General features: G+C 37.1%; 4 protein-coding genes across 6 annotated transcripts; 1 reads left to right on the top strand and 3 right to left on the bottom strand.

Moving 5' to 3' along the window:
* Positions 1-4,099: 4,099 nt before the first annotated feature.
* mdm2 (MDM2 proto-oncogene) lies at positions 4,100-10,099 on the bottom strand. 2 transcript variants are annotated; one of them, XM_079455276.1, is made up of 11 exons: positions 10,033-10,099; positions 8,670-8,745; positions 8,508-8,582; positions 7,727-7,860; positions 7,143-7,192; positions 6,998-7,056; positions 6,777-6,846; positions 5,689-5,846; positions 5,429-5,578; positions 5,275-5,343; positions 4,100-5,081 (listed from the first exon to the last, which is right to left on the bottom strand). In XM_079455276.1, exons 2-11 carry the CDS (start codon positions 8,727-8,729, stop codon positions 4,581-4,583), a joined length of 1,326 nt encoding a protein of 441 aa, XP_079311402.1. In that variant the 5' UTR covers positions 8,730-8,745; positions 10,033-10,099; the 3' UTR covers positions 4,100-4,580. The 2 variants fall into 2 exon arrangements, with proteins under 2 accessions (XP_079311402.1, XP_079311401.1); XM_079455275.1 differs by lacking the exon at positions 10,033-10,099 and adding an exon at positions 8,823-10,016.
* Positions 10,100-11,501: 1,402 nt separating this feature from the next.
* slc35e3 (solute carrier family 35 member E3) lies at positions 11,502-16,575 on the bottom strand. 2 transcript variants are annotated; one of them, XM_079455278.1, is made up of 6 exons: positions 16,425-16,575; positions 15,234-15,909; positions 14,775-14,885; positions 14,329-14,487; positions 13,648-13,730; positions 11,502-12,466 (listed from the first exon to the last, which is right to left on the bottom strand). In XM_079455278.1, exons 2-6 carry the CDS (start codon positions 15,633-15,635, stop codon positions 12,280-12,282), a joined length of 942 nt encoding a protein of 313 aa, XP_079311404.1. In that variant the 5' UTR covers positions 15,636-15,909; positions 16,425-16,575; the 3' UTR covers positions 11,502-12,279. The 2 variants fall into 2 exon arrangements, with proteins under 2 accessions (XP_079311404.1, XP_079311405.1); XM_079455279.1 differs by having other exon boundaries at positions 15,234-15,912; positions 16,425-16,570.
* LOC306893453 (uncharacterized protein) lies at positions 16,574-21,879 on the top strand. Its single transcript, XM_079455274.1, has 13 exons — positions 16,574-16,873; positions 16,993-17,118; positions 17,217-17,523; positions 17,611-17,690; positions 17,976-18,028; positions 19,106-19,145; positions 19,224-19,291; positions 19,371-19,460; positions 19,581-19,894; positions 20,043-20,221; positions 20,454-20,626; positions 21,133-21,347; positions 21,427-21,879. The coding sequence occupies exons 1-13, from the start codon at positions 16,703-16,705 to the stop codon at positions 21,660-21,662; spliced, it is 2,052 nt and encodes a 683-aa protein (XP_079311400.1). The 5' UTR covers positions 16,574-16,702; the 3' UTR covers positions 21,663-21,879.
* On the bottom strand, positions 21,709-23,729 carry LOC306893455 (uncharacterized protein). The gene is made up of 3 exons (XM_079455277.1): positions 22,766-23,729; positions 22,299-22,517; positions 21,709-22,213 (listed from the first exon to the last, which is right to left on the bottom strand). Exons 1-3 carry the CDS (start codon positions 23,611-23,613, stop codon positions 22,006-22,008), a joined length of 1,275 nt encoding a protein of 424 aa, XP_079311403.1. The 5' UTR covers positions 23,614-23,729; the 3' UTR covers positions 21,709-22,005.
* Between the last annotated feature and the right edge of the window lie 847 nt (positions 23,730-24,576).

Genomic DNA, 24,576 nt, shown 5'->3' with positions numbered 1-24,576 from the left:
TTATATCTCCTAAATGCGAATTGTGTCAGCGCTTAATCTCATATCAGTTTATTGACATTCTTAAGGCTCACTCATCTTTAGTAAAAGGAAAAAAAGTTTCATTTAGATTTCACTGGGCCTTTAATTCTAAGAGCTTCTCAGCTTTAAATAGGTGACATACTTGCCCCTGAGACAGCATACATCTACAGACAAAAAGCACAAGACTTTTTAATTTGCCACGACGCAGAAGCTGAACTGTGCAAAAAAGTCTAAACGAATAAAAGGAAAAGGATTATATTTAAGATATAGACCACTTAACATAACCAACGGTCCAGAAGAACTTCCTGTATAGTTACACAAATGTTTGAACAAAATACAATTAACAGAATATTAATAAACGATTTTACATTATGAACAACTATCTTATATATGTACGATTTACAATAACATCAAATAACGGAAACCGGAAAGGCATCTGGACCAATATTTACATATTGCAAGTGATCTATAGGGTAAAACGTAAGCTTATTTGGTGTTTATTGAACTAAAATACAACACACGTCCCTACAGAGTCTGCTCACACCATTAAAAAGCAATAGGCTCCAAACTTAACACGGTGTCACATTGCCACCTAGTGGTGGAAATCTAGGCACAACGCACAGTTTATAAGCAAATAAACATGGTTCCGACCTACACAAAACCGAATTTCAGAGACACAAAGACAAACCACGTAAGGTATTTTCCAGCACTTTCCAAACGACCTCTTTGTGAACGAACGGACGACATCACGCAAACAGAGCCATACAAACACTCACCTACATGTGGAGAAACTGCGTCTCGTGCTCCTTCCACGTTTGAGACATGTTCCTAAATAACTTTTTCACTTTGATATTTGGCATTTCGTCTGGTTTATGTTCATTTGTTAAGTCTCTCTTCGAAACCTCTCCACAACCAGATTGCATGACATGCTGAAGTGATACTAAACGCTAATTGGCTTGTAAGGTCACCTTAACCTATTTGTTGTTTGTTAATGCGGAAGTGTGACATATGGATGCTTTTTAAGTGTTCGCCGTGATATTGATATCGATGTTATGATGCGCGTTTTACGTTTAGTAAACAAAACATGGTTTAAAAACAAGTTTTCCTCACTAGAGTTTAGGTGATTTTAAATAGATTTTTTGGATATGTTCCCCCTCTGACACAGTCTGGTAAGTGATGAGGTCAAGGACAAAATTATAAGGTTGGGCTGCATTCCCCATAGGCTACACCCAGCAGAATAAACACGCTTTTTGTGTCAGAAACCTCAGTTGTAGTTGTAAGGGTTGCAAACACTATTTAGTAACATATCTAAAATATTATTTATTGAATAAAATAATGCATAACTCAGAACTGCATTCGTTGTTTTTGCACCAAATATGTCTGCATGGATAACATGTATTAGACTCAAGTAATCTTCTCAGGTTTGATAGACTGTTTTCTATTAATATTATTAGTAGCAGCCTATATTTTGTCTATTTACACCTTTTTTGATAGCAATAATGTTTGAATTCATATGAAGAGTTTGGTTCCAAACATGAGACGACTAAAAAATTATGATTCTTTTATTGTGCATTCTAATAAACCAAACTGCAGTTGGTTTGTTGTGATTTAAGCCGTAATAACAAAAACAGCTAACTAACACAATTAAAACATAATAAAACACATTTGGAACCAAACTCTTTATATGTTTGATTAAGGGACTTTTAATGTTTGCTAGGGTAAACAGGCAGCGCTTATAGTTCTCCGAGCATCAACACATAGATAATGTGTGTGATCTTCAGTGAATTCTGCTAAGCATTATTAAGAAAAAGTGCAATTGAGTAATTCACTTTATCAACTGGACTTTACACTTTAATTGACCGTGAAATAAATGTTTACGGTATATATCGGTCAGGGATTTTACTCCATGGATTGGTCGGAATGCAATTGTTCAAAGTCATTTTATTCAACAATACTAGGATAAAACAATAAAATACTAGGAATTGCATATTTCTAGTGTTTAAAGAGTTTCAGTTCTGCTATTGAGCATTGATTGCACTTCATCTGTAAAACATCTGTCAGACATGCGATGACTGAAAGAACATCTGCTAAGTAAACTATTATTAAAATACATCATAGTTCAAAACTATAACAATACAATACATAGAAAATGTTCATTTGATTTTGATTTAAATATCAAGCTGATTTCAATTTGACAATCATTTTTGTACAATTCAATTATTTGAATAGAAACTGAACTGGATGGATCTGTTCAAAAGCTTTCAAACTTGATATTCTCTGTTAAATGTTCAAATGAAACTAGCTATTGGTCAGAGTTAAAACAAGAACATTGTTTCTCAGTTGTAAATTGTTTCAAAAATAACAATTCTAAAAGTGCTTGGGTGTGCAAAACTGTTATGGGTGCTGAAATGACTACATTTGTGCAAAGTTGCTACTAGAGAAACAACAGGTCTGAACATGTTTCCTGACACCGGGTGAAAAGTGGGTCCCTGGTAACCAAAGCTCTCTTTCTAGTGACCACTGTGTACTATACTGAATACTACAAACTGATGTCATACAATTTAAGTTTAACAATTATGTCAGAATTCAGGAACTTAGTGCGAGTATACCTTCTGATAAACAATGAATATTTTTAATTTTGTCATAAAAATGACAGATTCACAGACTGTCATGAACAACAGACAAAAACACAATTTGTATTTGTCTGAAGTGCAGGCCTTGAATATGTTTTTCTAAACTAGGTGGAGATCTTGAACTTGTGCTACCATCAGATGCACTGTAGACTGAAAATCATCAGCTCCGACAACAAAAACGGAAAGTGTGTGAATTTGCAAATCAGATATAACAGTATAGAGACAATCCTTTCTATAATTTTAGGATGTCTTCAATACGGAATAGATTGTATTCATTTTCATTATCAGGGCACATACCACAATATTGCACTTTGTTCTTTGAAATAAAAATGCCCATGTAAAAACTACGTAGTACACTACAGTAATTTTTCATGTGAGATGGGCAATCAATACTAACAGCGACGTTCATAATTTAGGTGTAAATTTGAAACCTTAGATCAACTCTACAAATACTTGATGTACTGTTATTACTGTCAACTGTTGATATGTCTGTTCGGCTTTAACTTTGGGATTCTTATGCAACTTTAAATAAATAATACATGACTGAATTACTATAGGCTACCTGCTTTTAGAGTTAATGCAGCTTCAACTACAGTGAAATGTTGAATAGAGAATGTGAAGCTCACTTCACGCCCTATGTTGCAGTGGTGCCGCCATCTTGGGAGGCTCCTACTCCACTGCTATTATTATTTTGAAATGTAATGTTACTTGATTTGTTTGAAATATGTATAAATGGAAAGTAAGAGAACCATGAGATTTTCCTGAACAACTCTGCTTAATGCTATTGCAGTTTTTAACACAACAAGGCCAACCCACCATAGTTGTATTTCCTAATAAAACAAAAAATTAAAAAACTGCATTGAATACACTAGCAGCGATCCTCCCAAGATGGCGCAACATTCAACATGTCGTGATGTAACTTCACATTCTCTATACCCTCAGCGTGGGCATGTTGAAGCATCAGCTGGCCGATTTGTTTTGCCAGAACACCTGTTTTCTAAGAAGCGCAAGTAGTAATCATACTATGTGTCCCAGCAAACAACAGGTTTGAACTTCTGCCTGATGTCTTCAGTGATGTCTAATTTCGGCATTATCTTGCATTGTTGTAATATGTGGCGTATACTGGAGAAGACCGCCTGACAACACAAAACTTTTTCTGCAGCTGTTGACTGACACAGAATGCAGCCAATAGTAGTGCATACGTCAGTTGGCACGTGTCAGTGCTGATGAAAGTTGTAGTTACTGATTATATATATTTACATCAATATTTAATTGTATATTAATTGTAATAAATGAAATACCCAACAGTTGGGTATTGTTTCTTTGTGCATGTCCACTGGAAGTTTGAGCCACATAACGTTTATGTTGTTGCCGCTGAAAAGACTATAGAACAGGTTATATGAATTTAGATTTGGTCAGTAGCACACACACTGCCTGTATGACAAAACTGTCAAAATAGTTATTTATTAGACCTCAAAGAAAACGAGAGAATCATTGCAGCAGAATAGGGTGCTTTTCATACACCAGGAAAAAACTAATTTGCCAAGGTGTCATGCTATAACGCTTAACAACAGAACTTTCTTTTTTTAATTTCAGTGCAGCAAAGAACTCGAATGAAATCAGAAACCTAAACACCAGCATGAATATAAATTAAAATGATACACGCAAATTGCTTTTAGATTCACTAAAAAGTTATATGCCTTTTTATATTTATACAAACAATTCTGTTAGTTGTTATTCATTCGCTATCTCTCAAAGTCTCTGAGCAAACAAACTCAACCTTTAAAACACGTGTAGGAACCCCCCCCTTTTCATATAATTATAAATAAATCTCTTTAATTAATAAGAAAAACATTACAATTACTTCACCGCAAAGAATTGATATAGAACGTAAATACACTCTAATGTGTGGGGAGGTATATCTAAGACTCAGCTCACGAACGTCAACACAACTGACTGGATCGGCTCTCGGCACACCGGACACAGCTTGTTGCGATTTTTTAGTTTTTTGGCACATGTGTAGCATGCCATGAGGTGTCCAGTCCTTCCGTGGACTATGCAGCCATTCTTAGGGCGACTCTGACAGATGACGCAGGGTTCTAAGAAAGTGGAGGGCAGGCATGCATCCAGGGTGTTAAAACGCTCCAGCTCAGGGGTCTCTTCCTGGCTGCAGCCACCCGAAGAGGTAGAGGGCTGTGATGAAGTTGGTTGAGAATCAGTCACAGAGCCACAGGCAGGAGGAGCTTCGTCTTTGGCCACTATGGAAGAATGCAAGCACTTGCCATCAGGCATGTCCACTCCTTCATCTGTTTCTGGGAGAGGGCTTGAGAGTTTTGAGGGTAGCCAGCCGGGTCGTACGTTCCAGCAGCTTTTGCAGTGTCGAGGGAGAGGAGGGTTGAGGTTGTCGCATTTAGCACACTTCCAGTAGTCCTGTGTAAACACATCATTACATTAGATTGTGATGACTCCTACAAGTCTTAAAGGTACAGTAGCAAAAGTTGTCCATAATATTCTATGGGTCAGAGAGGGTTATAAAAAAGTTTTTTTAGTAAATGAAATGTTTTAGAAGAGGGCCAGGTAGAATAAGCCACCACTGTAACAGAAAAAGCATTATGCTACATACTGCCTTAGTTATCTCAGTATCCTCATCAAATGAATCTTCATCCTCTGCGAAGATTGTGACTTCATACACCTAAACATAAAAAAATGATTTTTGTGAGTTTGTGGTCTTGAATTTAGCTTGATTTCAAAATAGCAGGATGAGTTTGATTTGAAACCTCATCGTCTCCTGGTACTGAATCCTCATCCTTCTCACTGTAGTCATCAGAGTCAATGGACTCCACTTCAAACTCCACGCTAAAGTTATCAGAATCAGAGTCTGAACCTTCACTCACATCACTGTCATCACTATGAGAGATACCTACATCCTGTAGAACAAACAAAATATAAGTCAAAAACTGCCATAAGGTAGTACTAACAAGATACAGGAAAACCTGTCAAATAAGGTTTTAACTGCATGTTTTCAGATGTTACTCACAGTGTTGCTGTGTGTTTCTGAAGACTCGCTTTTCCCCCTCTCTCTGCACAGACCGCCGATCACGCACCATGACAGGCTGTCATCAAACGTCAGGGAAATGCTGTCTGACTTGTGCCTCTTCCTGCGTTCTCTGGGCTCATCATCTACAGAAGAACCCTCTGTTGAAAACATACAAACATATTGAGCTCAGCGCAATGCTTTGTTGTCGTTACTGATAAGGCCATTACAAGAGAACACATTAAAACCTGCTCTCCATCTGTTTCTCACTATGTGAGAAATGAAACATTAGTGTGAATGAGTCAATTTTCTGATGTTTTCTTATTACGTGCACTCAACTATGGAGACTTATGGGCCAAGCAGGAGTAATGCTCAGAGCAATAACCCCAGGCAGCAAGCACGGCCTGCTCAACAAACTGCCTTTGTAAGTGTGTTCGAAGGCTTTAAAACAGGCCATTGAAAAGCTGAAGTCATCTGAGTGCATTCTGCACAGCCTCCAGATCTCAGTGTCCTTTTGAGTTTGAGTGCACAATGAAAGACAGACAAGTCATTATGGTGCCACTTGTTTACCCACATACAGTTCAGCACAAGCCTGTATGTTGACTTTTTTTAAGCATAGCACTGGTGTTACAGACATCACATGTTTTGTTACCATAACTAAACACAACCACAAGTAGGGCAGTTCATTACTTAAATTGGCATGTAACAGGATTTGAATGGAAAAATCTCATTAGACTAAGATTGCCTGTTAGCTTTAACACTAATTTATAAAATTAGTATAAAGTTAAGTTATAGAAAAGTATAAAGTTAACAACAAACTTTAATCAGTTATCAGTAAGTAGCAAAACATGGGTCATGGTTATAAACTAAATACAACTGACTAGTAAAAGATTTATCAATACAAGAAAAACACTTCAATCATCAAGCTGCTTGTAGACATTTTAACAAACTCTCAATGCAAAGGTAGAACATAAAACATTTATTCAGAGACAAACACTACTAGAATTCCCTAGCGTCATCTGACACAGTTGATCAAGTGTAAGCATTCATAAACACTCAAGAGGATACAGGTGATGTGCATGTGTGCTCACCTGGATCACTGCTCCTCCTCCTCCTGTGCTGCTGTTGTGAGGTAGATGAGCGAGACTCTGGATCTGTGTCCTGGAACATCAGGATACAGAGTCAAGTTTCAGTTACACTTTAATGTCAAACACAGAGTGAGCTAGCTAAAACCCCATTTAACCAGGGGAACTCTGCAGAACGCATAAATACTCTGAAGCTTTGAGCGAGTTTTAAGAAAAAGAACATTTACCCCAGGCCCTCGGTCGGTTTCACTTTGACTCCTAGGTTCTGAGAAGCTAGACTGAGTCTCTGTGAAAGAACAAAGAAAAGCTGTTTAAATAAGAACATAAGAATAAACTCAATATTTTTCCATAGAGATTTAAGCACTATAGTACCTGGGTTCTTTACTGTCACAAGGTTTCTGCTGATCATTGCAAAGAGAGAACTGTAAAGTAAAGCAAGGTCATATTAATTCCAGGGAAGTTTCATTTTCATCAAGATTATTTCGGTTTCAAGTAAAACCCCCCCCAAAAAAGAATAACAATAAAAAAATAAACAAAACAAAAAGTGTACGTTAAGCCACAAAGAAAACTGAATGCAAATTGTTTCACAATTTGTTTTACTTAAATTTTAGGAGTATTTTGAAAATTTGAATTTGAAAAATAACCAAAACAGTAAACAATTAAAAACATTCTTTGAGGAAAAAGGTCTAGAACCTTTTGTTTACTGTTTACACATCATCTAACGTTGACATACATTTTCAACATTGACCTGAATGTCTAACACTTTTGAAGCAACTGTGCACATGAAACAGCTGACAACACATTTGTTCAGAGCTGAAAGATGGTTGAATGTCTGAAAACGCAACCACCTGTTGCTCTACAACCTGAAATCTCAGGGGGCCTCAGCTGTTTCTTCAATCCCCTATGCTCCTGCTGTATGATGTAAAGATTATGTTAAACCTTGCATGAATACGCACCGGGGCTCTTTGACAGAGAAGCTTTTCACCCCCAGGACCGCACCAAGAGCATCCTCTCCACAGTGAACTATGTGTTGCTGCTGCTTGTCAAACAACTCTTTGCTCATGATGTACTTTCCCAAATAAAACATAACCTGAACACGCATAAAAGAAATAAACAACTGTTCAGAGATCCTGTGGTTAAACTATTACATAAAATAGTTCCTGCGGCAAGGATGCGAAACATTAAGGTGCTGTTCAAATGTGACACATTGATGAGTAATACATTCCTGCTAGTCAGACATAACCACAGATTCTGCATAGACAAAGTGACTCATTTAATCACACTTCAGTATTCAAAAATATTTTGTAATGTTTTAATCCTGAAGGAAAAAATAACACGTATCGCAAACTATGAAGACAATGTTGTGGATGGTTGCCATGGTAAAATGGTTTGGTCAAATGGTAACCCTAAAGTGTGCCGTGGTGTAATAGTGTTGCTCGCCTGTATGCATAAAATATTTATTTTACTATTTAACAAGACACGAAAACAAGAATAAGACACGAAACTGGTGACAGATAATATGTAACCAGTGCCAGTCAAATGCCATAGTCCTATGACGTGTCATTTCTCATAAGTAAATGCACTAAAAATTATATAAACGAATCAAACAATATTTCAAAATAAATGAAGGACACTGACATCATATAATTCATAGTGAACTATAAGCAGTCCCAGCACACAAAACATAACAAATTTGAAGTTGATTATGTCATCACTACTGTAGATTTATTCCCTCACCTCCTTCATGGTGAAAACGTCCTTATCTGCACCTGCGTCCTTTAACAGGTTTTTCAATTGCACTTTAGGTCTTACCTGAGGAAGAGAATACAACTCCGTCAGTTCAGTTCAAACAAGCACTTAAGTGCACAAATAAAACAATAACAAATAATGTTAAATTACCAGTTTTTCATTGTCAACCTTGTTGATCTGAGAACTGCTTAAACAACTTTCTGTTGCCATGTTGCTGGAAATATATCTGTGAAAACAAACAGTCAGAATTCAGAAATCGTAATAAAACCCTCAATACGCAAGCAACATTTAAAGCAACATTACCTGTGCAAATAGAGGCAAGATGGCAATTCTAGGTAAGAATCTTTCATAAATACTCTACATAAAGTGCTTGAGCTCAGTGTAAGTGAGGAGTGGGAGCCGGTCTGTGGTTTAAATACTCTGTGAGACATGTCGGGGCTAGAATCCCCAGCCGCGATCGTCTCGTCCTGGGCGGGTGCGGGCATGACTAGTCAAAGCATGACTGGCTTTCGACGCCCTAGTGGTGGACGAGTTTCATTCTCTCCGACTCTTAGCGAGCATGTCCGGGCATGTCTTGTTTCACTACAACCGCCCAGTTGCCAGCTAAGCACATGGATTCGAGGCTTATCAGCCCAGTAACAGGTGATATAACGAAGCGTTTGGACCAAAGCGATGACTCGCGAGGATTATTATCGGCCAAACCACATAAATCAAAACTAAAAAGAGCAAAAGTTCAAGTCGTCATTGCAAATTCTTCGGGTGGATGTCCTTCGTGTGAATGTCTCTGGACTGCGACTGTTTATTTACCCATGTTTGTTTGGATGTTTACAAACCTAAACCGCTGAGCAAACAGTACACACACAAATAAAACTTCTTTTACTGAAGACGGAACTACTTCAAAACTCATCTTTTCTCCATGGGAATACTTGTATATACTTCTTATAACATAGACGTAAATCCTGGATCGACAAATGTCATTTCCCCCCGAGAGGTAACTTAACGTGCAAATGCTGATCGACGTGTGTTACGTGTGATGGTATCCTGGAAAATTGGAAATCTTGACCAATTGAGCATAATAAAGGTTTCAAAATGACGACTTAGAACAAAACAATGCGAACTGCACACTTTATTTTGCACGTTTACACAATAATTAAAACATCCAATCGCTTGTTTACAGCATTAAAACGAAAGCTTACTGTGACAAACGTAAACTGTGAGCAATAACGCGTAAACCTTTTCCAGTCATACGCCTTGCCGGCTCCAAAGCGCCTTCTGCCGTTGTGATCACTGAGGGGAACCCGAGGCTTCTGTAGGCCCGCGCGTCCCGTCGCTAATGCAAAGCTAAATTATAGGCATAATTACATGCGACTAAACGGCCATTTAATGCGTCCGACGACGTTACAATATCGTGTTGTACATATTATCGATGTTTTGAATACATTCCGCTTAAAACTACAATGAAGATATGCAAAAATAGCAAATAGTAAAACTGAAAGTGTTAGTAGCGTCTTACCTGCTAGTGACCGTTGGGTGGCGGGAGCGCGTGCGCCCTCTACTGGCGCTATTATGTTATTTGAAATGTTCAAGCACGTGCCTTTGAGCGCGCAATGTAAACAATACATACAGACACGTGATTTGGCGTTTACTGTTGTTTATGCGTTTCGCAATTCTGCTAGTTGATTTTGACAATGAAATTAAGCAATACTTTTATTTTTCTACTGTGTTGATGTTTTCTAACAAATTATATGTATTATCTTTATTTGGAATTATGTTTATGTGGTTTAACATGCAAGGGAAATTCATTTAGTGCCGCCTAAAACAACGAAGGGAGTTGTTTGAGAGAATATTTAGAGAAAAAGATGGCTAGGCTACTACAACATTACTTGAACATTGATTTATTTAAAATGTTCCTTGAAAAATGCCTATAGCCTACGCGTCGTAACTTTGATAACGATTTTGATAAAACGTGAAAATAATAACAGTAATGTGTGTCTCCATTTTATGTAGCCTAATTGTTGGTCACTATAATCGCATTATAATATTAAGTGCCCTTGTTGATGAAGAGCACTACTTCTGTTCTCATGAAATCTGTTGTTGATGATTGATCACTTTGTTGAACCTAAAAGAAGTTTCGTTGATTATGTCAGTAATGATAATGCCCTGATCCTCTGTTTGTGAGCTGATCAGTGCATATAATACACATGATAGTGTGTAAAAACATCAATGCCTTAAATACACATCATATGTGACCCTGGATCAAAAAAACAGTCTTAAGCGGCACGGGAACTGTTTAGTAAAAGCCCAAAATACATTGTATGGGTAAATATTATCAATATTTCTTTTATGCCAAAACTCAGATATTGTCCTATCCTCACACACTATACATCGATAGAAAGCTTGTTTATTTAGCTTTCAGTTTATTCAAAAATGTCAATTTCGAAAAATCGACCCATAAGACTGGTTTTGTCGTCCGGGGTCACATATAATGTGCAAATTGAGTATTCTGCTACCATGACATAATCCTTGTACAAGAATTTGGGATAGTTAGGGGAGATTTTGTTTACCTCATTCATATTCACCGTTTATAAAACATGTCCCCTTTTGCCTCCGTGGCATGATCTGCTCCGGGACAGTGACTCACAGAGTTAATTTTGGTGTAACATGTTCCTTTAAACTCAACATGTTTGGGCTTGTAGGTCCATAATAGTCCCATGGACCACTGAAGTCATTACAGTAAAGCTATTCATTTAATTAATTAATCTTTGGGTATATACCAACCCTTAGGATTAACCTTTAAACAATTTATATCCTTGTCTTAAATGCCTATACCTATAAATAATATTGTTGTCATAGTCTATTGCTTCTAGTCTGTTCCCTTTGCAGTCTCTGTGGTTTCCAGCCATTCCTTTTGCCTTTTCTTAATTTATTACAAAACCATTTTCTTCTGAACCAGACTTCTGAAGTGCTTCAAAATTATTTTTTGTACTTTCAACACTTTATTTTTGTACGTGTTTCAGTGCAAAAGCTTTTCATTCATTTTATTTGACTTATTTATTTTTATTTAAAAAAACACTGTTCCTTTACTGGAACCACGTGAGCAAAACAACAAGTGTTTTGTTTTCCACATCCTCCTTCAAATTCAGCACATTTTGCCAAAGTGTCCCAAGTTTAATTTCCACTACAAAAGAGGACTTTGGAGTTGAAGTTACGTATTGCAAATGAGAAAAACATGTCTTGAGTAACAAACGACTGACATACTTTTTACAGATAGTTAATACCCTTGAGCTTTTCGATCAAGAATGCACTGACCCTTGTATGACTGAATGTAAGATAACATTTTCTTGTTCAAACTGGGCTACATGTGTCTAGTGTCATAACACAATGACATTATTACTATTTGATGTCGCTGTGTTTGGTTTTGTGTGGTCCAGAGATAAGAGCTCACTTTGCTATAAATGTTTTTTTATTGTTGTACACAGCATGTAAAAAACATCATTAAATAAAGCTTATATAAAAAAGGAAATGTTCTCGAACATTTAGCGTTTTTCTTGCAAATGAGTTGTAATACTTGAAATACGAAAACTGCTTGATATACAGAAAACCCTATGTGGTTCATTGAAATTATGTTAAAAGTTCTCAGCCTCTACGGCTATTTTCATTTAATGTCTGGTTAGTCGTCTTTCTTCTTTCCTAGAAGGCAGCACTATATATTCCTATATTTACTATCAGGCACTGAACACTAACCGGCACATCTGATGGTCTATGGTCTTTGTGCGAGCTTGCTTTTGCCTGCATCCTGTTCTGCCAGTTTGAAGTGGGTGTATGCCAGGATGCCAGTAAGGGTGCAGAGGATGCCCAGACCTTGGTTTAAAGACAGAGGGTCCTGGAAGAGGACATGCCCACCCAGTAATGTGATGCAGAACTTGAAGTGTCCAAACATGTTATAGCTTTAAAAATGAAGGTTAAGGGCATGTCAGAAGTTGTTGGCAATGATGACTCAGACCTCTGAGGACGTATGACCAGTTAAGAGTACTTTCCGTAATTTCTTGTCAGTCAACTTGAGTCTTAGGAAAGTGACACGAGCTAAAAACGATTAGTCACTTACAAAATGTGTTATTCATTCTACCACTGACCCTAGACATATATATATGTGTGTGTGTGTGTGTGTGTGTGTATAACAACATGTTGTACTACCCATGCACTATTAACATGGTTTATGAGGACACTACCTGTTTCTTTTCTTGACATTTTTGTCACTTTCATTTGTATTTACAAATACTGTACTGTCAGCTTTTAATAATCTAGTCTTCATAGGATAGGATATATTCCCATAGGATAATCTATTTGCCTATAACTATGTTCACGATCATAGTTAAAAAGAATCTGTCACATTTCTTTCTTATGCTTCTAAAACGAATCTATTGTAACATATTTAGAACTGAATACAATTTGACTTAAAGTTTTTGTTACACACAAGATAAATGAAGTGCTCTCTCTGCTGGTCAAATTGGTAAAAATCCTAATATAATTCTCAATGGGTGTATTCAGAGGCTTCAAATGTTTCCATTTTGACCAAATACTAAAATGACTTCATTATGAATTAAAACATGTGTTAACTGTTTTAAAACGTCCATTAAATGAATGTATTACACGGCTCGTTGGAATGCTCGATTCTTATTGGCCAGTCGCAACATTTGCAGGTTCGTTATCCCCAGATAACAACCTCTCAAAACAAATAACACACGTCAACCTGGATGCTATATGTTATATTGTAAATATGTTATATTTACAAGTGATTCAACCAAATTGCCAGTTAGTGACATTGAGCATAGTTTCTAAAATTTTAACCGAAAGTAACAGCTTTTCCTTGCGGAAGTATTCGGTAAAAATTAGCTAGTAAAATATTTCAAATTCACATTTCATGTCCAGTGTTTTCCCATGTGCCAAGTAACCATGTAATACGCGGGATAATGTACAAGCAACCGGCTGTTATCGCAAAATAAGCCCCTTCAGTGTGACACGAGACTTTGGAGAGAGTATTATAGATATTCGTCTAAAGGAAGTGCCAACTATAGAAAAGAAGGAAATATCCACAGTTGAGATGTCAAGGGAACAGCAGAAAGGATACGTAACCGGTGACGTGTTTCCAATGATCCAATAAATGGACAAATTAACCAGAAAGGCGATAAGTCCAGAAAGAAAGACCATTACCTAAAAACAGAGAAAAATATCTGTTATCTTCATATCCATAAACAAAAACTTTAAATGACCATTTGATTCATTGTTATATTTACATACATTGCAATAAATACAAGTTGTATCTGCTAGATTAAGAACTTAGAACATAGACTTTTGTGATTCAAACTTAGGCTAAGTTACTTTTAAAGTCTCTTCCTTATATATGTTTTGATCCCACGTTAATGTGAGTGTTTATGTATATTTGTATATAAGATCTAATCTATAGAACAAAGGAAAACATATCAACTTTTTTCCCAGCTTTGGTAAAATGATCCCTCTTAAACAAACTGTACCATCTAAATGAAATATATACAACAAGAGGTATGTTCCTATTTTAACCCCAAGTATGGGCAATAGTACTAGTAATGCACATAGCAAGCACCATTACAAAAAAAGCTCAATAGTGAACTTGTTGAGATTTATCCAAAAAGGAAACCTTTTTACGAGACAGGCTGTGCTGAAGCATAAGCGCCTTTCTGTGACTGTGTCTTTGTGTAAGCAGGAAATGATTTCAAGGAAAGAGTTTCAGGGAGTGCTTGAGCCATTGGAAGAATGAGAGACTCTCTCTTACCAGGGCCTGGAATGACCAGGGGCCGAAGATACCACCCTCTCCAGTCAGTGGTTCGAAAAATGGCACAATAACCAAAAGAAATGCAGAAGACATGGGTGCCTGATAATAAAGCAACTGCATAGAGTTCACCTGCAGCTCGTGCTGTTTGGCACCAACCCACTAGAACACAACAAAATCTTTCATTAAATAAATAATATCCAATCAAAACGCAGAATAACCTAAATATTGTGTTTAATCATATTGTGCAAATGGACTGATTTATAAAGTGTCTATATATATATATATATATATATATATATATATATATATATATATATATATATATATATAAAAGCGATATATATTTTTTGTATTAAGGTATCTTTGATTGCTAATTCTTCCAGTGAAATTTTGTGGCTATGTGTGAGGGACCCTGGGTTGATTTGAGTAAATACCAGATTACATACCACTTGATACAGTGAAGTGACAAAGACCCCTAGTGTGGCAAAGACCATCCCCAGGAGATTGAACTTCACGTCATAATAAGAGTTCAGTATAACTCCCAGAGTGATTGGTACCTGTGTATTAGAAAAACAACCACGTATGAAAAAGTGTAAAACTAGAGCGACTGATAATCTTACAAATACAAAACTACATTAAACCATGACTTGCTTTTATCAGCACAAGAATTTAGTGGGAGCATAGTTCATGTGCACGTGTCATGTGAATGTTATAAAAGCAAGTCATGACGTAATTTTCTAAATAAACTATATCATAATAATATTACCAAACATTATGACATAGATATATCAACACATATATCACATACATAATCTTTAGTTAAAGTAACAGAAACACCAAGCAATTTCGCACATTTCAATTTACTTGTGTTAAATAAGCATCAACTAAAAATGATATGCACTTACTAGTGTGAGTTTAATGTTTGTGGAGAACGTCTTTTTGTAGTACATAGTCTGAATAAGTACAATCACAGGTGTTGTCATGACCTTGGCCAGCTGATATGTCCCTATAGTGTTGTTCTGCAGAGACAGATTCGTAAATGCGACAAAGCCACAGAAACTCAAAGCCAGCAGGATGATTTTGGAGGGTCTGAGACTCTTGGGAGAAAATATATCCATCTTCTGACACATGAACAGCCCCAGCCATGTCACCACGAAATGAACGAGAGTCAGCGTCATATTGGGAAAGCCATAGTGCACATAAATCCATTTGTTGATGAAGACTATACATATTGACGACAGCAAGTTGACCAGCAGTCCGGCAACGATCCGGGTGTTTCCAAACAGATCAGAGAGTCGCTTCGCCATAGCCGACACAATTCAAGCACGTGTTAAGAAAAAAAGTCAATGTGGTCAAACCGTTTCAAGCATCTGATTTGGCAGAGCATCAGCAGACTGACAGAATGATCCGCCGCTTTCTAGTGTTGACTGCGTGAACGCGGTTTGAAGGGACTTTCATCTCTGCATTCACAGCTCAAACCTCTGCCGCCGCTTTCTGACCGCACTGCTGTGACGTCATGAAAAGCGACGCTCGCTCGAAGTCGCTCCGCAGTGGTGACACGTCACAGGTCCTGCTCGCCATCTGCTGGATGAAAATCGCAAAACAGGTGCTTGAATTAAGTGTGAGCATAGTTTATCTATATTAAAATAAACTTTGTAATGATAATATTAACAAACATTCTACACATATATCAATACATATTTAACAGGACAGATATTATTTGTATACAACCGAGCAAGAACAAATTTGTTATTTTTTGTTATTGGCATTCCCTGCTAGAATAAACTGCTTTTGCTAATGAACTTTTCATATACACAACAACACTTTAAGAAAACAGGAGGAAGGTTTATAGCCTAAACTAAAAGTATTTATTGACATAAAACATTTAAAATATCTTTGTGCCTTATAGAAAATGTATAATGCTTTGTAAAATTGACTGGATATTATAGTTATTGCTTTTATGTATAAAAAGATATATAATGTATAAAAATACTTTAAACTACGGTGGCCGAAAAGTGCAAAACAACATTACAAAGAATTAAACACTTTTACAAAGCTCGAGACAAATTTACATTTTGGAAAACATTTTTACCTACCATAAAACACAGTAACATGGGCTAAACACTTTTACCTTGGTCAAAACAAATTAACATTTTAGAAAACAAATTAACAAGACGCAAAACACTTTTACAAGTCCCGAAACAAATTTACAAACGATAGATTCTTCACGGAAAGGGAATGTACCACATACCGGAAGTGACGCGGAACGGAAGTGATGAGGTGAAAGCGGGTGATAGGTGTTGTTGGTGAGCGCGGTCAATTCGTGTTGTCAATGTGGAGTACATGTCGTGAGTGAAGCTTATGGTGACCGAACATGGACTCTGGCCGAGGGATGTTTTGCCCGTTTTGTGGCAAACACATGAACAGCTTAACGCGGTTTTGCTTTACGTGTGGTCGGTGTTTGGAATTTTTAAAGGATGCGGACCAGACGGAGACATTGGAAAGACCGGGGACTTCTCGACAGCCGGACACAGTGCTAAGCAAAGTAAGTGTAGCAAAACCCTAGCTATATGAGGACATGTGAATAAATGTCAGTAGTAATGCTAATGATTTTTCGAGCGGCTTCTAACTTTCTATTTTGAAACGGAACTCTGTCCATTTCAGCAGAACAACCCATGCCCGTCATACAAACAGTTCATGGAGTACAGAAGCTCGAAGTCAAAAGAACGACAGTCTTTTAACTATGGGCCAAAAGGAAGATATAGGCCTAAAGAAAGAAAACAAGTCCAGGTAAGTTGTACTGACCAATTTTGCAATGTTCTATATGTATTTGTGTGTGTATATTTATTTTACCCATACATTAATTTTTATCTTTGTTATTTTACTAGATAAATGTAGGATTGATGGGTCCACATGGAACTGATTTAAAACCTCTAAGAGGGAAAACACTCCCGTTATTTACAGACCCAGAGGTAGCAGCACCTGATCTACTGAAACAAGCTGTCCAGAAAATGAGAACATTTAACAAGGACATGCCCGAAGGACCTTACGTCCTTTTGTTTCCAGACTGCTCAGAGGTGGTCCATGTGCCTGGGTCAGAAAGGTCATTTAAATTGGCAGAATATAAAAAGGAAATAGGAAAGGCATATTCTAGGATTACTTTTTTCATTTGCCTAGAAAAACACTATAAAAGAGGTTGGTGGATCTCATAATTCAATATTTTTACATATTTAGATACTCTGCTGAAGGATAAATAATGGTTGTTTGATTTATTTTTTTCAGAGTACGATACCTCAGACTCTGATTCTGAAATTGTCATCGCAACAAGGAGCACAACTGAATTCAATCGAGCTGACACTTTGGTACATCAGTTATTTCTTTATATTTTATATTTATTTAAAACATTTTTGTATGTTTGTTTTTATTAATTTTCATATAATTTATTAGATGTACATTTAATTTTGAGCATAACATCAATGTCCTGGTCAATATTTTAGTGGAAAAAGGCTTGTTTGATTATTTTGCAGTTACTATTATACATTAACACAGACAACCATTCAGCATTGATATATACTTTATGTAAGTGGTAATGGAAAAATAATAGAAGCTGTTGAAAGTTGTTGATCATTTTATCCATTTCCTCTCAGGTTTTTGAACCACAAAATCGAAGTACTCCCAAATACAAACTGGAAGATGAAAGGTAGGTGTGCACAAATGGACACAAAGGAACTTTCAGGTGTGCATGGGTTGAAATTATTTCTTTACTTCTTGATTGGAAATTATGGGCTACAGTGCTTTCACCTTTTAACCAGGTAAAGTGCAATTTCCCATTTTTTCTTCCATTTAACTCACAAAACTGATAAAACTACTAGCAGATATTTCACTACTTATTCACATACACATTTTACATGCATGTAAATTGCTGCACATAAGCTAACCTAAAGGACCCACAGCGGCCTGTGTAAGCTTTACTTAACATCACAGAATAAATCTACTCAAATACAGTTGCTCTTGCAGGTGAATAAACACAAATTAACCAAACCATTAAAAAAACGTGAGAATGAAGTGGGGGGTATCTGTCGCACATCATTGTCGATCCTACAAAGGTACTATAGGCCTTTTATTGAAGTGGCACGGTCATCCAGAACCAACTAAAAGAACTCTGACATGTTTCGGCATCTAGCCTTTGTCAGGGAGTCAAATAGATGTAACGAGAGACAATGGGTTTTTTCAAGTGGAAATCAACCAATAGGAAACTTGGCTGTATACATAATGTTTACAGGATTTGACTATTGTAGGCCTGAAGGACACCTGCTGGTTTTAAGATGTTTACAACACCCACTCTAGCCCAGAACACTTTGGACAAGGCTAGATGCCAAAACGCATCAGAGTTCTTTTAAATTGGTTCTGTATGACTTGGCCACTTGCAATACAAGCAGTTTAATAGTTAAAAATTAGTAGTTTGAGCTTTCTCTTAGTTTATACCTTTTCCATTCAAAAAGAAACTCAAACAAACTTAGATTTGAGTCGAGAAAGCGGTCCTATCCACATGTTCTTAAAAAATAATTTATCTTTAAGTTGTTGATGTGATCAGAGAATTTGCTCGGATGAACTTGAAACAACTTGAAAATACCATATGTATAATGCGATTTATAACAAAATAATGTTTTTTTTATAAATCTTTCTGTTCCCTCTACTACTACTTCATGTTACTCAAAACTATCTTATAGCTTTTATCATGTTGCTAATCATTTTAATATGTTTTATCATGTTTCAGAGATGCACCAGGACAATCATCAACAATTCAGCCAGGACAGGTAATAAGGCAGACTGTGGCAGCATGACATTTCTTGCTTTCAGTGTTGTCATTTCAGACATTTTAATCCGTTTTTCAGATAGTAATATCTGATGCTGAGGATCTGGATCCACCTGAAACAACTCCAGAAACATATTCTTGCTACAGGTAAGCAAAAAAAAAAGATAAAGACTGACATAACTAAAATGTATGATGTTTTAACATGGAAATGGTAATTTCCCAACAGTAAATACACAGACCTGTATTCACCAAATGTTGAGCAAGAGGACGAAGAGCCGGTTGCTGTCAATGTGAAGAATTTCCAACACACAGCAATGTAATATGACAGCTATTGACTATAGCACTCATAGTTACTAGTAGCTAGTAGTTTTTCACTGTACAATAGTTCTGGTATATCTGGAATATCCACAAATGAAGTCACTTTTTGTCATTACAGAGAGGAGACGGACATTACATTACCTGATATCATAGCCAACCTGTCACTTCCTATTGATCATAAAAAAGTCAGCCGGTTCAACATCTCAAGGGCTAATGTTTGGGATGGGGCAGTCAGAGGTTTCAAGCGTACAACATATTCTGAAACCTGTGACATGCTGGTGAAATTTACTGATGATACTGGTGTTCTGGAAGAGGGAATTGACACTGGTGGTCCAAGACGAGAGTTTTTAACTCTACTAATGAAACACCTAAAACAACGGCCCATTTTTGATGGACCAGAAGGACATCGGTTCTTGGTCTACAATGCAAATGGTATGTATATTGGTTAGATGTGTACTATAGGCTACTAATGGTTGGTTAATGCTCATTGATCACATATATCAGATGACATATGTTTTATATTACAGTACATATAGTAATGCATTGTTTGTTTTATTTTGCAATATGACTTAATTCACAGCTGTTAGGGAGGATGAATACTACCTGGCAGGAAAGATGATTGCTGTGTCAGTTGTGCATGGAGGTCCAGGACCCCATTTCCTGTCGGAAGATCTTGTACATTATCTTGCAGGCCAGCCTTCATTCAAAGCAACAAATAATTTAATAACTGATGAAGAAATAGGGAAAGCTTTGCAAGAGGTGAGAATAGCATAAGGTTACGGTATGGTAGGGCAGAAGTTTACATAGTTCCTGCAGTGTTTTGAGACAATGTTTACTTCCTATATTACGTGGAGAATTTATTTCATTAATTTATTAGTTTTTGATGGTGTAAGATTACACCATGCTATATGTATGTCATTAATAAATAGGCAAGGAGATACAGTCCACAGTTATTGACTGGGGTGTTTATGCCCATTTTCATGTCTTTCAGATTGAGAATGCTGCTTCATTGGATGCTCTGCAAGAATGTATGATGAGACACAGCACAATGTTACAGACAGCAGGTTGTCTGAGACATGTGGCTACTGTGAAAGAAAAGAAAGAAATAGTGTCAGACTACCTCCAATGGTATATTATTGACCGCAACTCATCTGTAATTGACAGGTAAGATGATATTTGTGGTGATTATTTTGTACTTTTTATGTATTTAAGAATTTTTAGTTTGAAATGCCTCATGGTCCAAATCTTTGGTTTATGCAAGCATGTATATGTGTTATCAATTTGTCACTGTGACAGAATTTGTACCTTAGTGTATTTCAACTGATATGTGATGTTGCTTCATTCTGTCAAACTACAGTGCCTTCATTAAGTTTTCACACAAAGTGCATGGTTGCATCGTTTGAGTGCTCTAGCCACCCAACCATCTGTGTCATTCCAGTCTTTTGTTTCTATGTGTTATACTTACAGTTTGTAACAATTAACATTTAATGTGCAACGCAAAAATAGGGTTTCTTAAATCAATTTTCAAGACAACCATTTTTGCCCAAAATGTATGTTTGTTTAGCTGGATAGTAATTGTAGAGAAGAGAATATTTGATAGTTTTCTTTAGATAATTGAAATTCAATTGGCACTACACAGCAGTGAAACAATGTTTGTGTTCACTCTGTAGATTCAGAGACGGTCTTTCAACCCTGGAGTTTTTGAGTGCACTACAGAAGCACCCTACTTTGCTGGCCCCTGTCCTGTGCCACTCTGAAAGGCGACTCACTGCTTTTGAACTTGAGAGTCTCTTCAAACCTTACCTCAGTCCTTCGGGGAGTAATCGAAGACTTAAAGAAAGTCAAACCACGGCCTACTGGGCAGACTATCTTCTTGATTGTGAAGGTTTGTTAGTTCAGTTGTTTTTTATAACTAATTAAGACGACACATGGCAATTATGTATCTGAATTGTTTTTCTTTGCAGAAGGCCAGGCTGCTGTGTCTGTGGAAGATGTTTTGATGTTTGCTACTGGGCTGTCTTCACTTCCCCCATCTGGCTTGGAACCACTGCCACAAATAGAGTTCCTGGATGACTCTGCGTTCCCAATGGCAAATACATGTTCAAACTCCTTGAGATTACCACTCCTAGACTCATACCCTTTGTTTAAGTCACAAATGGACTTTGGAATTCAAAATAGTCCAGGTTTCGGCTGTTTCTAAGGTATATGATGGATGACCCCTAGAGTTAAGACTCTGAAAAGTTGTTGTTAAAGATGCACTTTAAAGTTTGGTTGCCAAAGTTATAATGTTACAGTATGTGAGCATGTTCTTTTCTCAGTTAACATTTTGAAAATGTTTTAGATCCATGACTCTCAAACTGGGATCCCTTTGTGATTCACTGTTTTAGATAAAGAAACAATAAATACTCATTACTATTTTTTGATTCATTTACTTCACACTTAAAAACAATTAAGCTTTGGGTGACAGATTCATAAATATTGTGTTCAGACAGGCAGCAGTGTTTCACCACTACAAAAAACAAAAAACTCCCTTTTTGGTAATTTCATAGCTGAGCCATTTCTTTTAGTTTCATGTACAGTCCTGATGCAGACTCCCAGTCCTCTGGTTTCTGTAACTGATTGTGTTCCATGGCAAAGTTCAAGTACTCCTGCATGTTTGGGTCCCCACAAGGAGTCATTGACAGGCTAGCCTCAGGAAGGGCATCCAGTTCAGCCTGTTCAATTTGAAATCCGCAGTCTCTGGAGCCAAACCTATGTTAAATAGAAAACATAATTGCATTTCTTTTCATTTGTTAAAACGTTATATTAATACTTTGATCTGTTTATCACCAATTACCTGTGTGGTAAGTAGTAGAGTTCATTGGGCACTCCTCCTGGACATGCTGCTGTCCTGGAAGGGCGAATCCTGTGACTGTTCCACAGTCTCACACACTCATCCAAGTCCTTCTGAATAACATCACCAAAGCAATATCTCAATAGACACTGATGCTCATGACTCCCGTTGAAGTATCCAGCATCTCTAAGGTCTGCAAATAACTCCATCCAGAACTGAGACCTATAGAAATGGATAAAAATGTTTAGTTATACTTTCAAGTATAGACACATGTTTGAATAATAAAATCAAAGGTTAGTTGTAATGAAATTTATGGTCTGTGCATCTTTTGGTCATTCGATTTTCTTTTCAGGAACAACTACTTTTCCAGACCGGCAGGATTTGTTTTACTTTTTTTGTTTTTTATCTTTATTCCTGAGGAGAAAATCAAATGACTAAAGATGTATTGACCATTTATGAAGACAACTCACCTTCCCTTTCTAAATATAGACCACCAGGACTCAATACGCTGGTTATTTATAGATGAGCCGTACATGTGGCTGGACGCTCCAGAGTAGTAGTCACTGTGATGGTGGCGTAGGGTACATTGAATTGCAGCCATTATGCCGTTCTCAGTGCCGCAATCAGTCCTCAGTCTCATGGGGATGACACCGAGGTTTCGCACACATGACATGAAATAGTGAGCTATCACTGATGGGTTATTATTTGTTGGTCCACATTCAAGCCACAATACTTTACGTGAAAATCCATCTATACATCCCGAAATGGCCAAACCGAATGGCTTAAGTTTGTCATAACCATCTGCATGCCACATATAGTTAGGTCCCATTGAGTGATAGGTTCTTCTTGTAAACCTTCTGCGTGCTCTGCTCTCACACCCTCGAGGATTAAGCTCCCGGAGGAAATTCATTACATTATCTCTCTTCACTCGAAGATTGTACTTTTGTTTAAGTACCTGCCACATCGTGCGGTAGCCAAATAGTTGTCCAGGTCCACGAAGTTCAGATCTGATGGCGTTTCTCACGGCGTTTGGAGAGGAATATTCCTTTCTGCGGTACAACCCGGCTTCGTTCAGTTTACTTTTAAGAGTCCTCAAGCTGATGTTTACAGCGTGTATACTTGACATCATGTCCACGATAACAGCGTACGAGTGGCCCTCATTAAAATATTGAACGCAATGATGCAGTACGTCTGGTGTCTCCGTCTGGTCCGCATCCTTTAAAAATTCCAAACACCGACCACACGTAAAGCAAAACCGCGTTAAGCTGTTCATGTGTTTGCCACAAAACGGGCAAAACATCCCTCGGCCAGAGTCCATGTTCGGTCACCATAAGCTTCACTCACGACATGTACTCCACATTGACAACACGAATTGACCGCGCTCACCAACAACACCTATCACCCGCTTTCACCTCATCACTTCCGTTCCGCGTCACTTCCGGTATGTGGTACATTCCCTTTCCGTGAAGAATCTATCGTTTGTAAATTTGTTTCGGGACTTGTAAAAGTGTTTTGCGTCTTGTTAATTTGTTTTCTAAAATGTTAATTTGTTTTGACCAAGGTAAAAGTGTTTAGCCCATGTTACTGTGTTTTATGGTAGGTAAAAATGTTTTCCAAAATGTAAATTTGTCTCGAGCTTTGTAAAAGTGTTTAATTCTTTGTAATGTTGTTTTGCACTTTTCGGCCACCGTATTAAACGGTGACTAAAAAGGTGAATTGCACACACGAGGATTTTATACAAATTAATCTAAACGTCGATAAACACATCAAGCAACTTCAATAAGTATTAAAACCATCACCTTCTATTAAGTTTGCATTCGATTTCCCAGTGAAACTAAACAGCAATAATTTAACATTCTGCTGTTGTCATTCAAAAACGAAATAAAATCAACTGTATCTGTGGCACAGTTCACTAAACTCATAATATAAATATGTTTAGCCTATAAGAGGCCTGTGAAGGTGCTGTGTGAATTTAACAAGCCATTAAAACAATGTCTTATATTAATTAACCGAACAATTTGACAACATTTATTGTAAATTGCAGATAATGAGGAAAAAATATAGCTACGAAATTGCCATATTCCAGCTAAACTGCACGCGGAGCGCTGAGCGCACTAAATGATTTAAACGTCCCCTTTGACGTAAACAAAAAGTGTGTCATCTCGTGCCTAAAAATGCAATGGGACTTCTAATACACAAATGTGTTCAAATTTTCAAAATCCATGAATTGGAATGAAAGATACACATAAACACATTAAATAAACTCAAGCTACAGCTATAT

The sequence above is a fragment of the Barbatula barbatula genome (assembly GCF_947034865.1).
Source record: "Barbatula barbatula genome assembly, chromosome: 4".
NCBI lineage: Eukaryota > Metazoa > Chordata > Actinopteri > Cypriniformes > Nemacheilidae > Barbatula > Barbatula barbatula.
This window is presented reverse-complemented; position numbering and strand designations above follow the sequence as displayed.

Coding starts and splice junctions, on each gene's coding strand:
- mdm2 (XM_079455275.1), bottom strand. CDS start 9,004: ATGCCCGCACCCGCCCAGGACGAGACGATCGCGGCTGGGGATTCTAGC. Junction 6,847..6,997: donor AAACCGACCGAGGGCCTGGG/GTAAATGTTCTT, acceptor CTGATGTTCCAG/GACACAGATCCAGAGTCTCG. Junction 5,579..5,688: donor CAGAAACACACAGCAACACT/GTGAGTAACATC, acceptor TTTGTTCTACAG/GATGTAGGTATCTCTCATAG.
- slc35e3 (XM_079455278.1), bottom strand. CDS start 15,635: ATGGCGAAGCGACTCTCTGATCTGTTTGGAAACACCCGGATCGTTGCC. Junction 14,886..15,233: donor CAAACATTAAACTCACACTA/GTAAGTGCATAT, acceptor TCTAATACACAG/GTACCAATCACTCTGGGAGT. Junction 14,488..14,774: donor TCACTTCACTGTATCAAGTG/GTATGTAATCTG, acceptor GTTGTGTTCTAG/TGGGTTGGTGCCAAACAGCA.
- LOC306893453 (XM_079455274.1), top strand. CDS start 16,703: ATGGACTCTGGCCGAGGGATGTTTTGCCCGTTTTGTGGCAAACACATG. Junction 17,691..17,975: donor TCAATCGAGCTGACACTTTG/GTACATCAGTTA, acceptor ATTTCCTCTCAG/GTTTTTGAACCACAAAATCG. Junction 20,222..20,453: donor TAGGGAAAGCTTTGCAAGAG/GTGAGAATAGCA, acceptor CATGTCTTTCAG/ATTGAGAATGCTGCTTCATT.
- LOC306893455 (XM_079455277.1), bottom strand. CDS start 23,613: ATGGACTCTGGCCGAGGGATGTTTTGCCCGTTTTGTGGCAAACACATG. Junction 22,518..22,765: donor TCTATATTTAGAAAGGGAAG/GTGAGTTGTCTT, acceptor CCATTTCTATAG/GTCTCAGTTCTGGATGGAGT. Junction 22,214..22,298: donor CTCTACTACTTACCACACAG/GTAATTGGTGAT, acceptor TATTTAACATAG/GTTTGGCTCCAGAGACTGCG.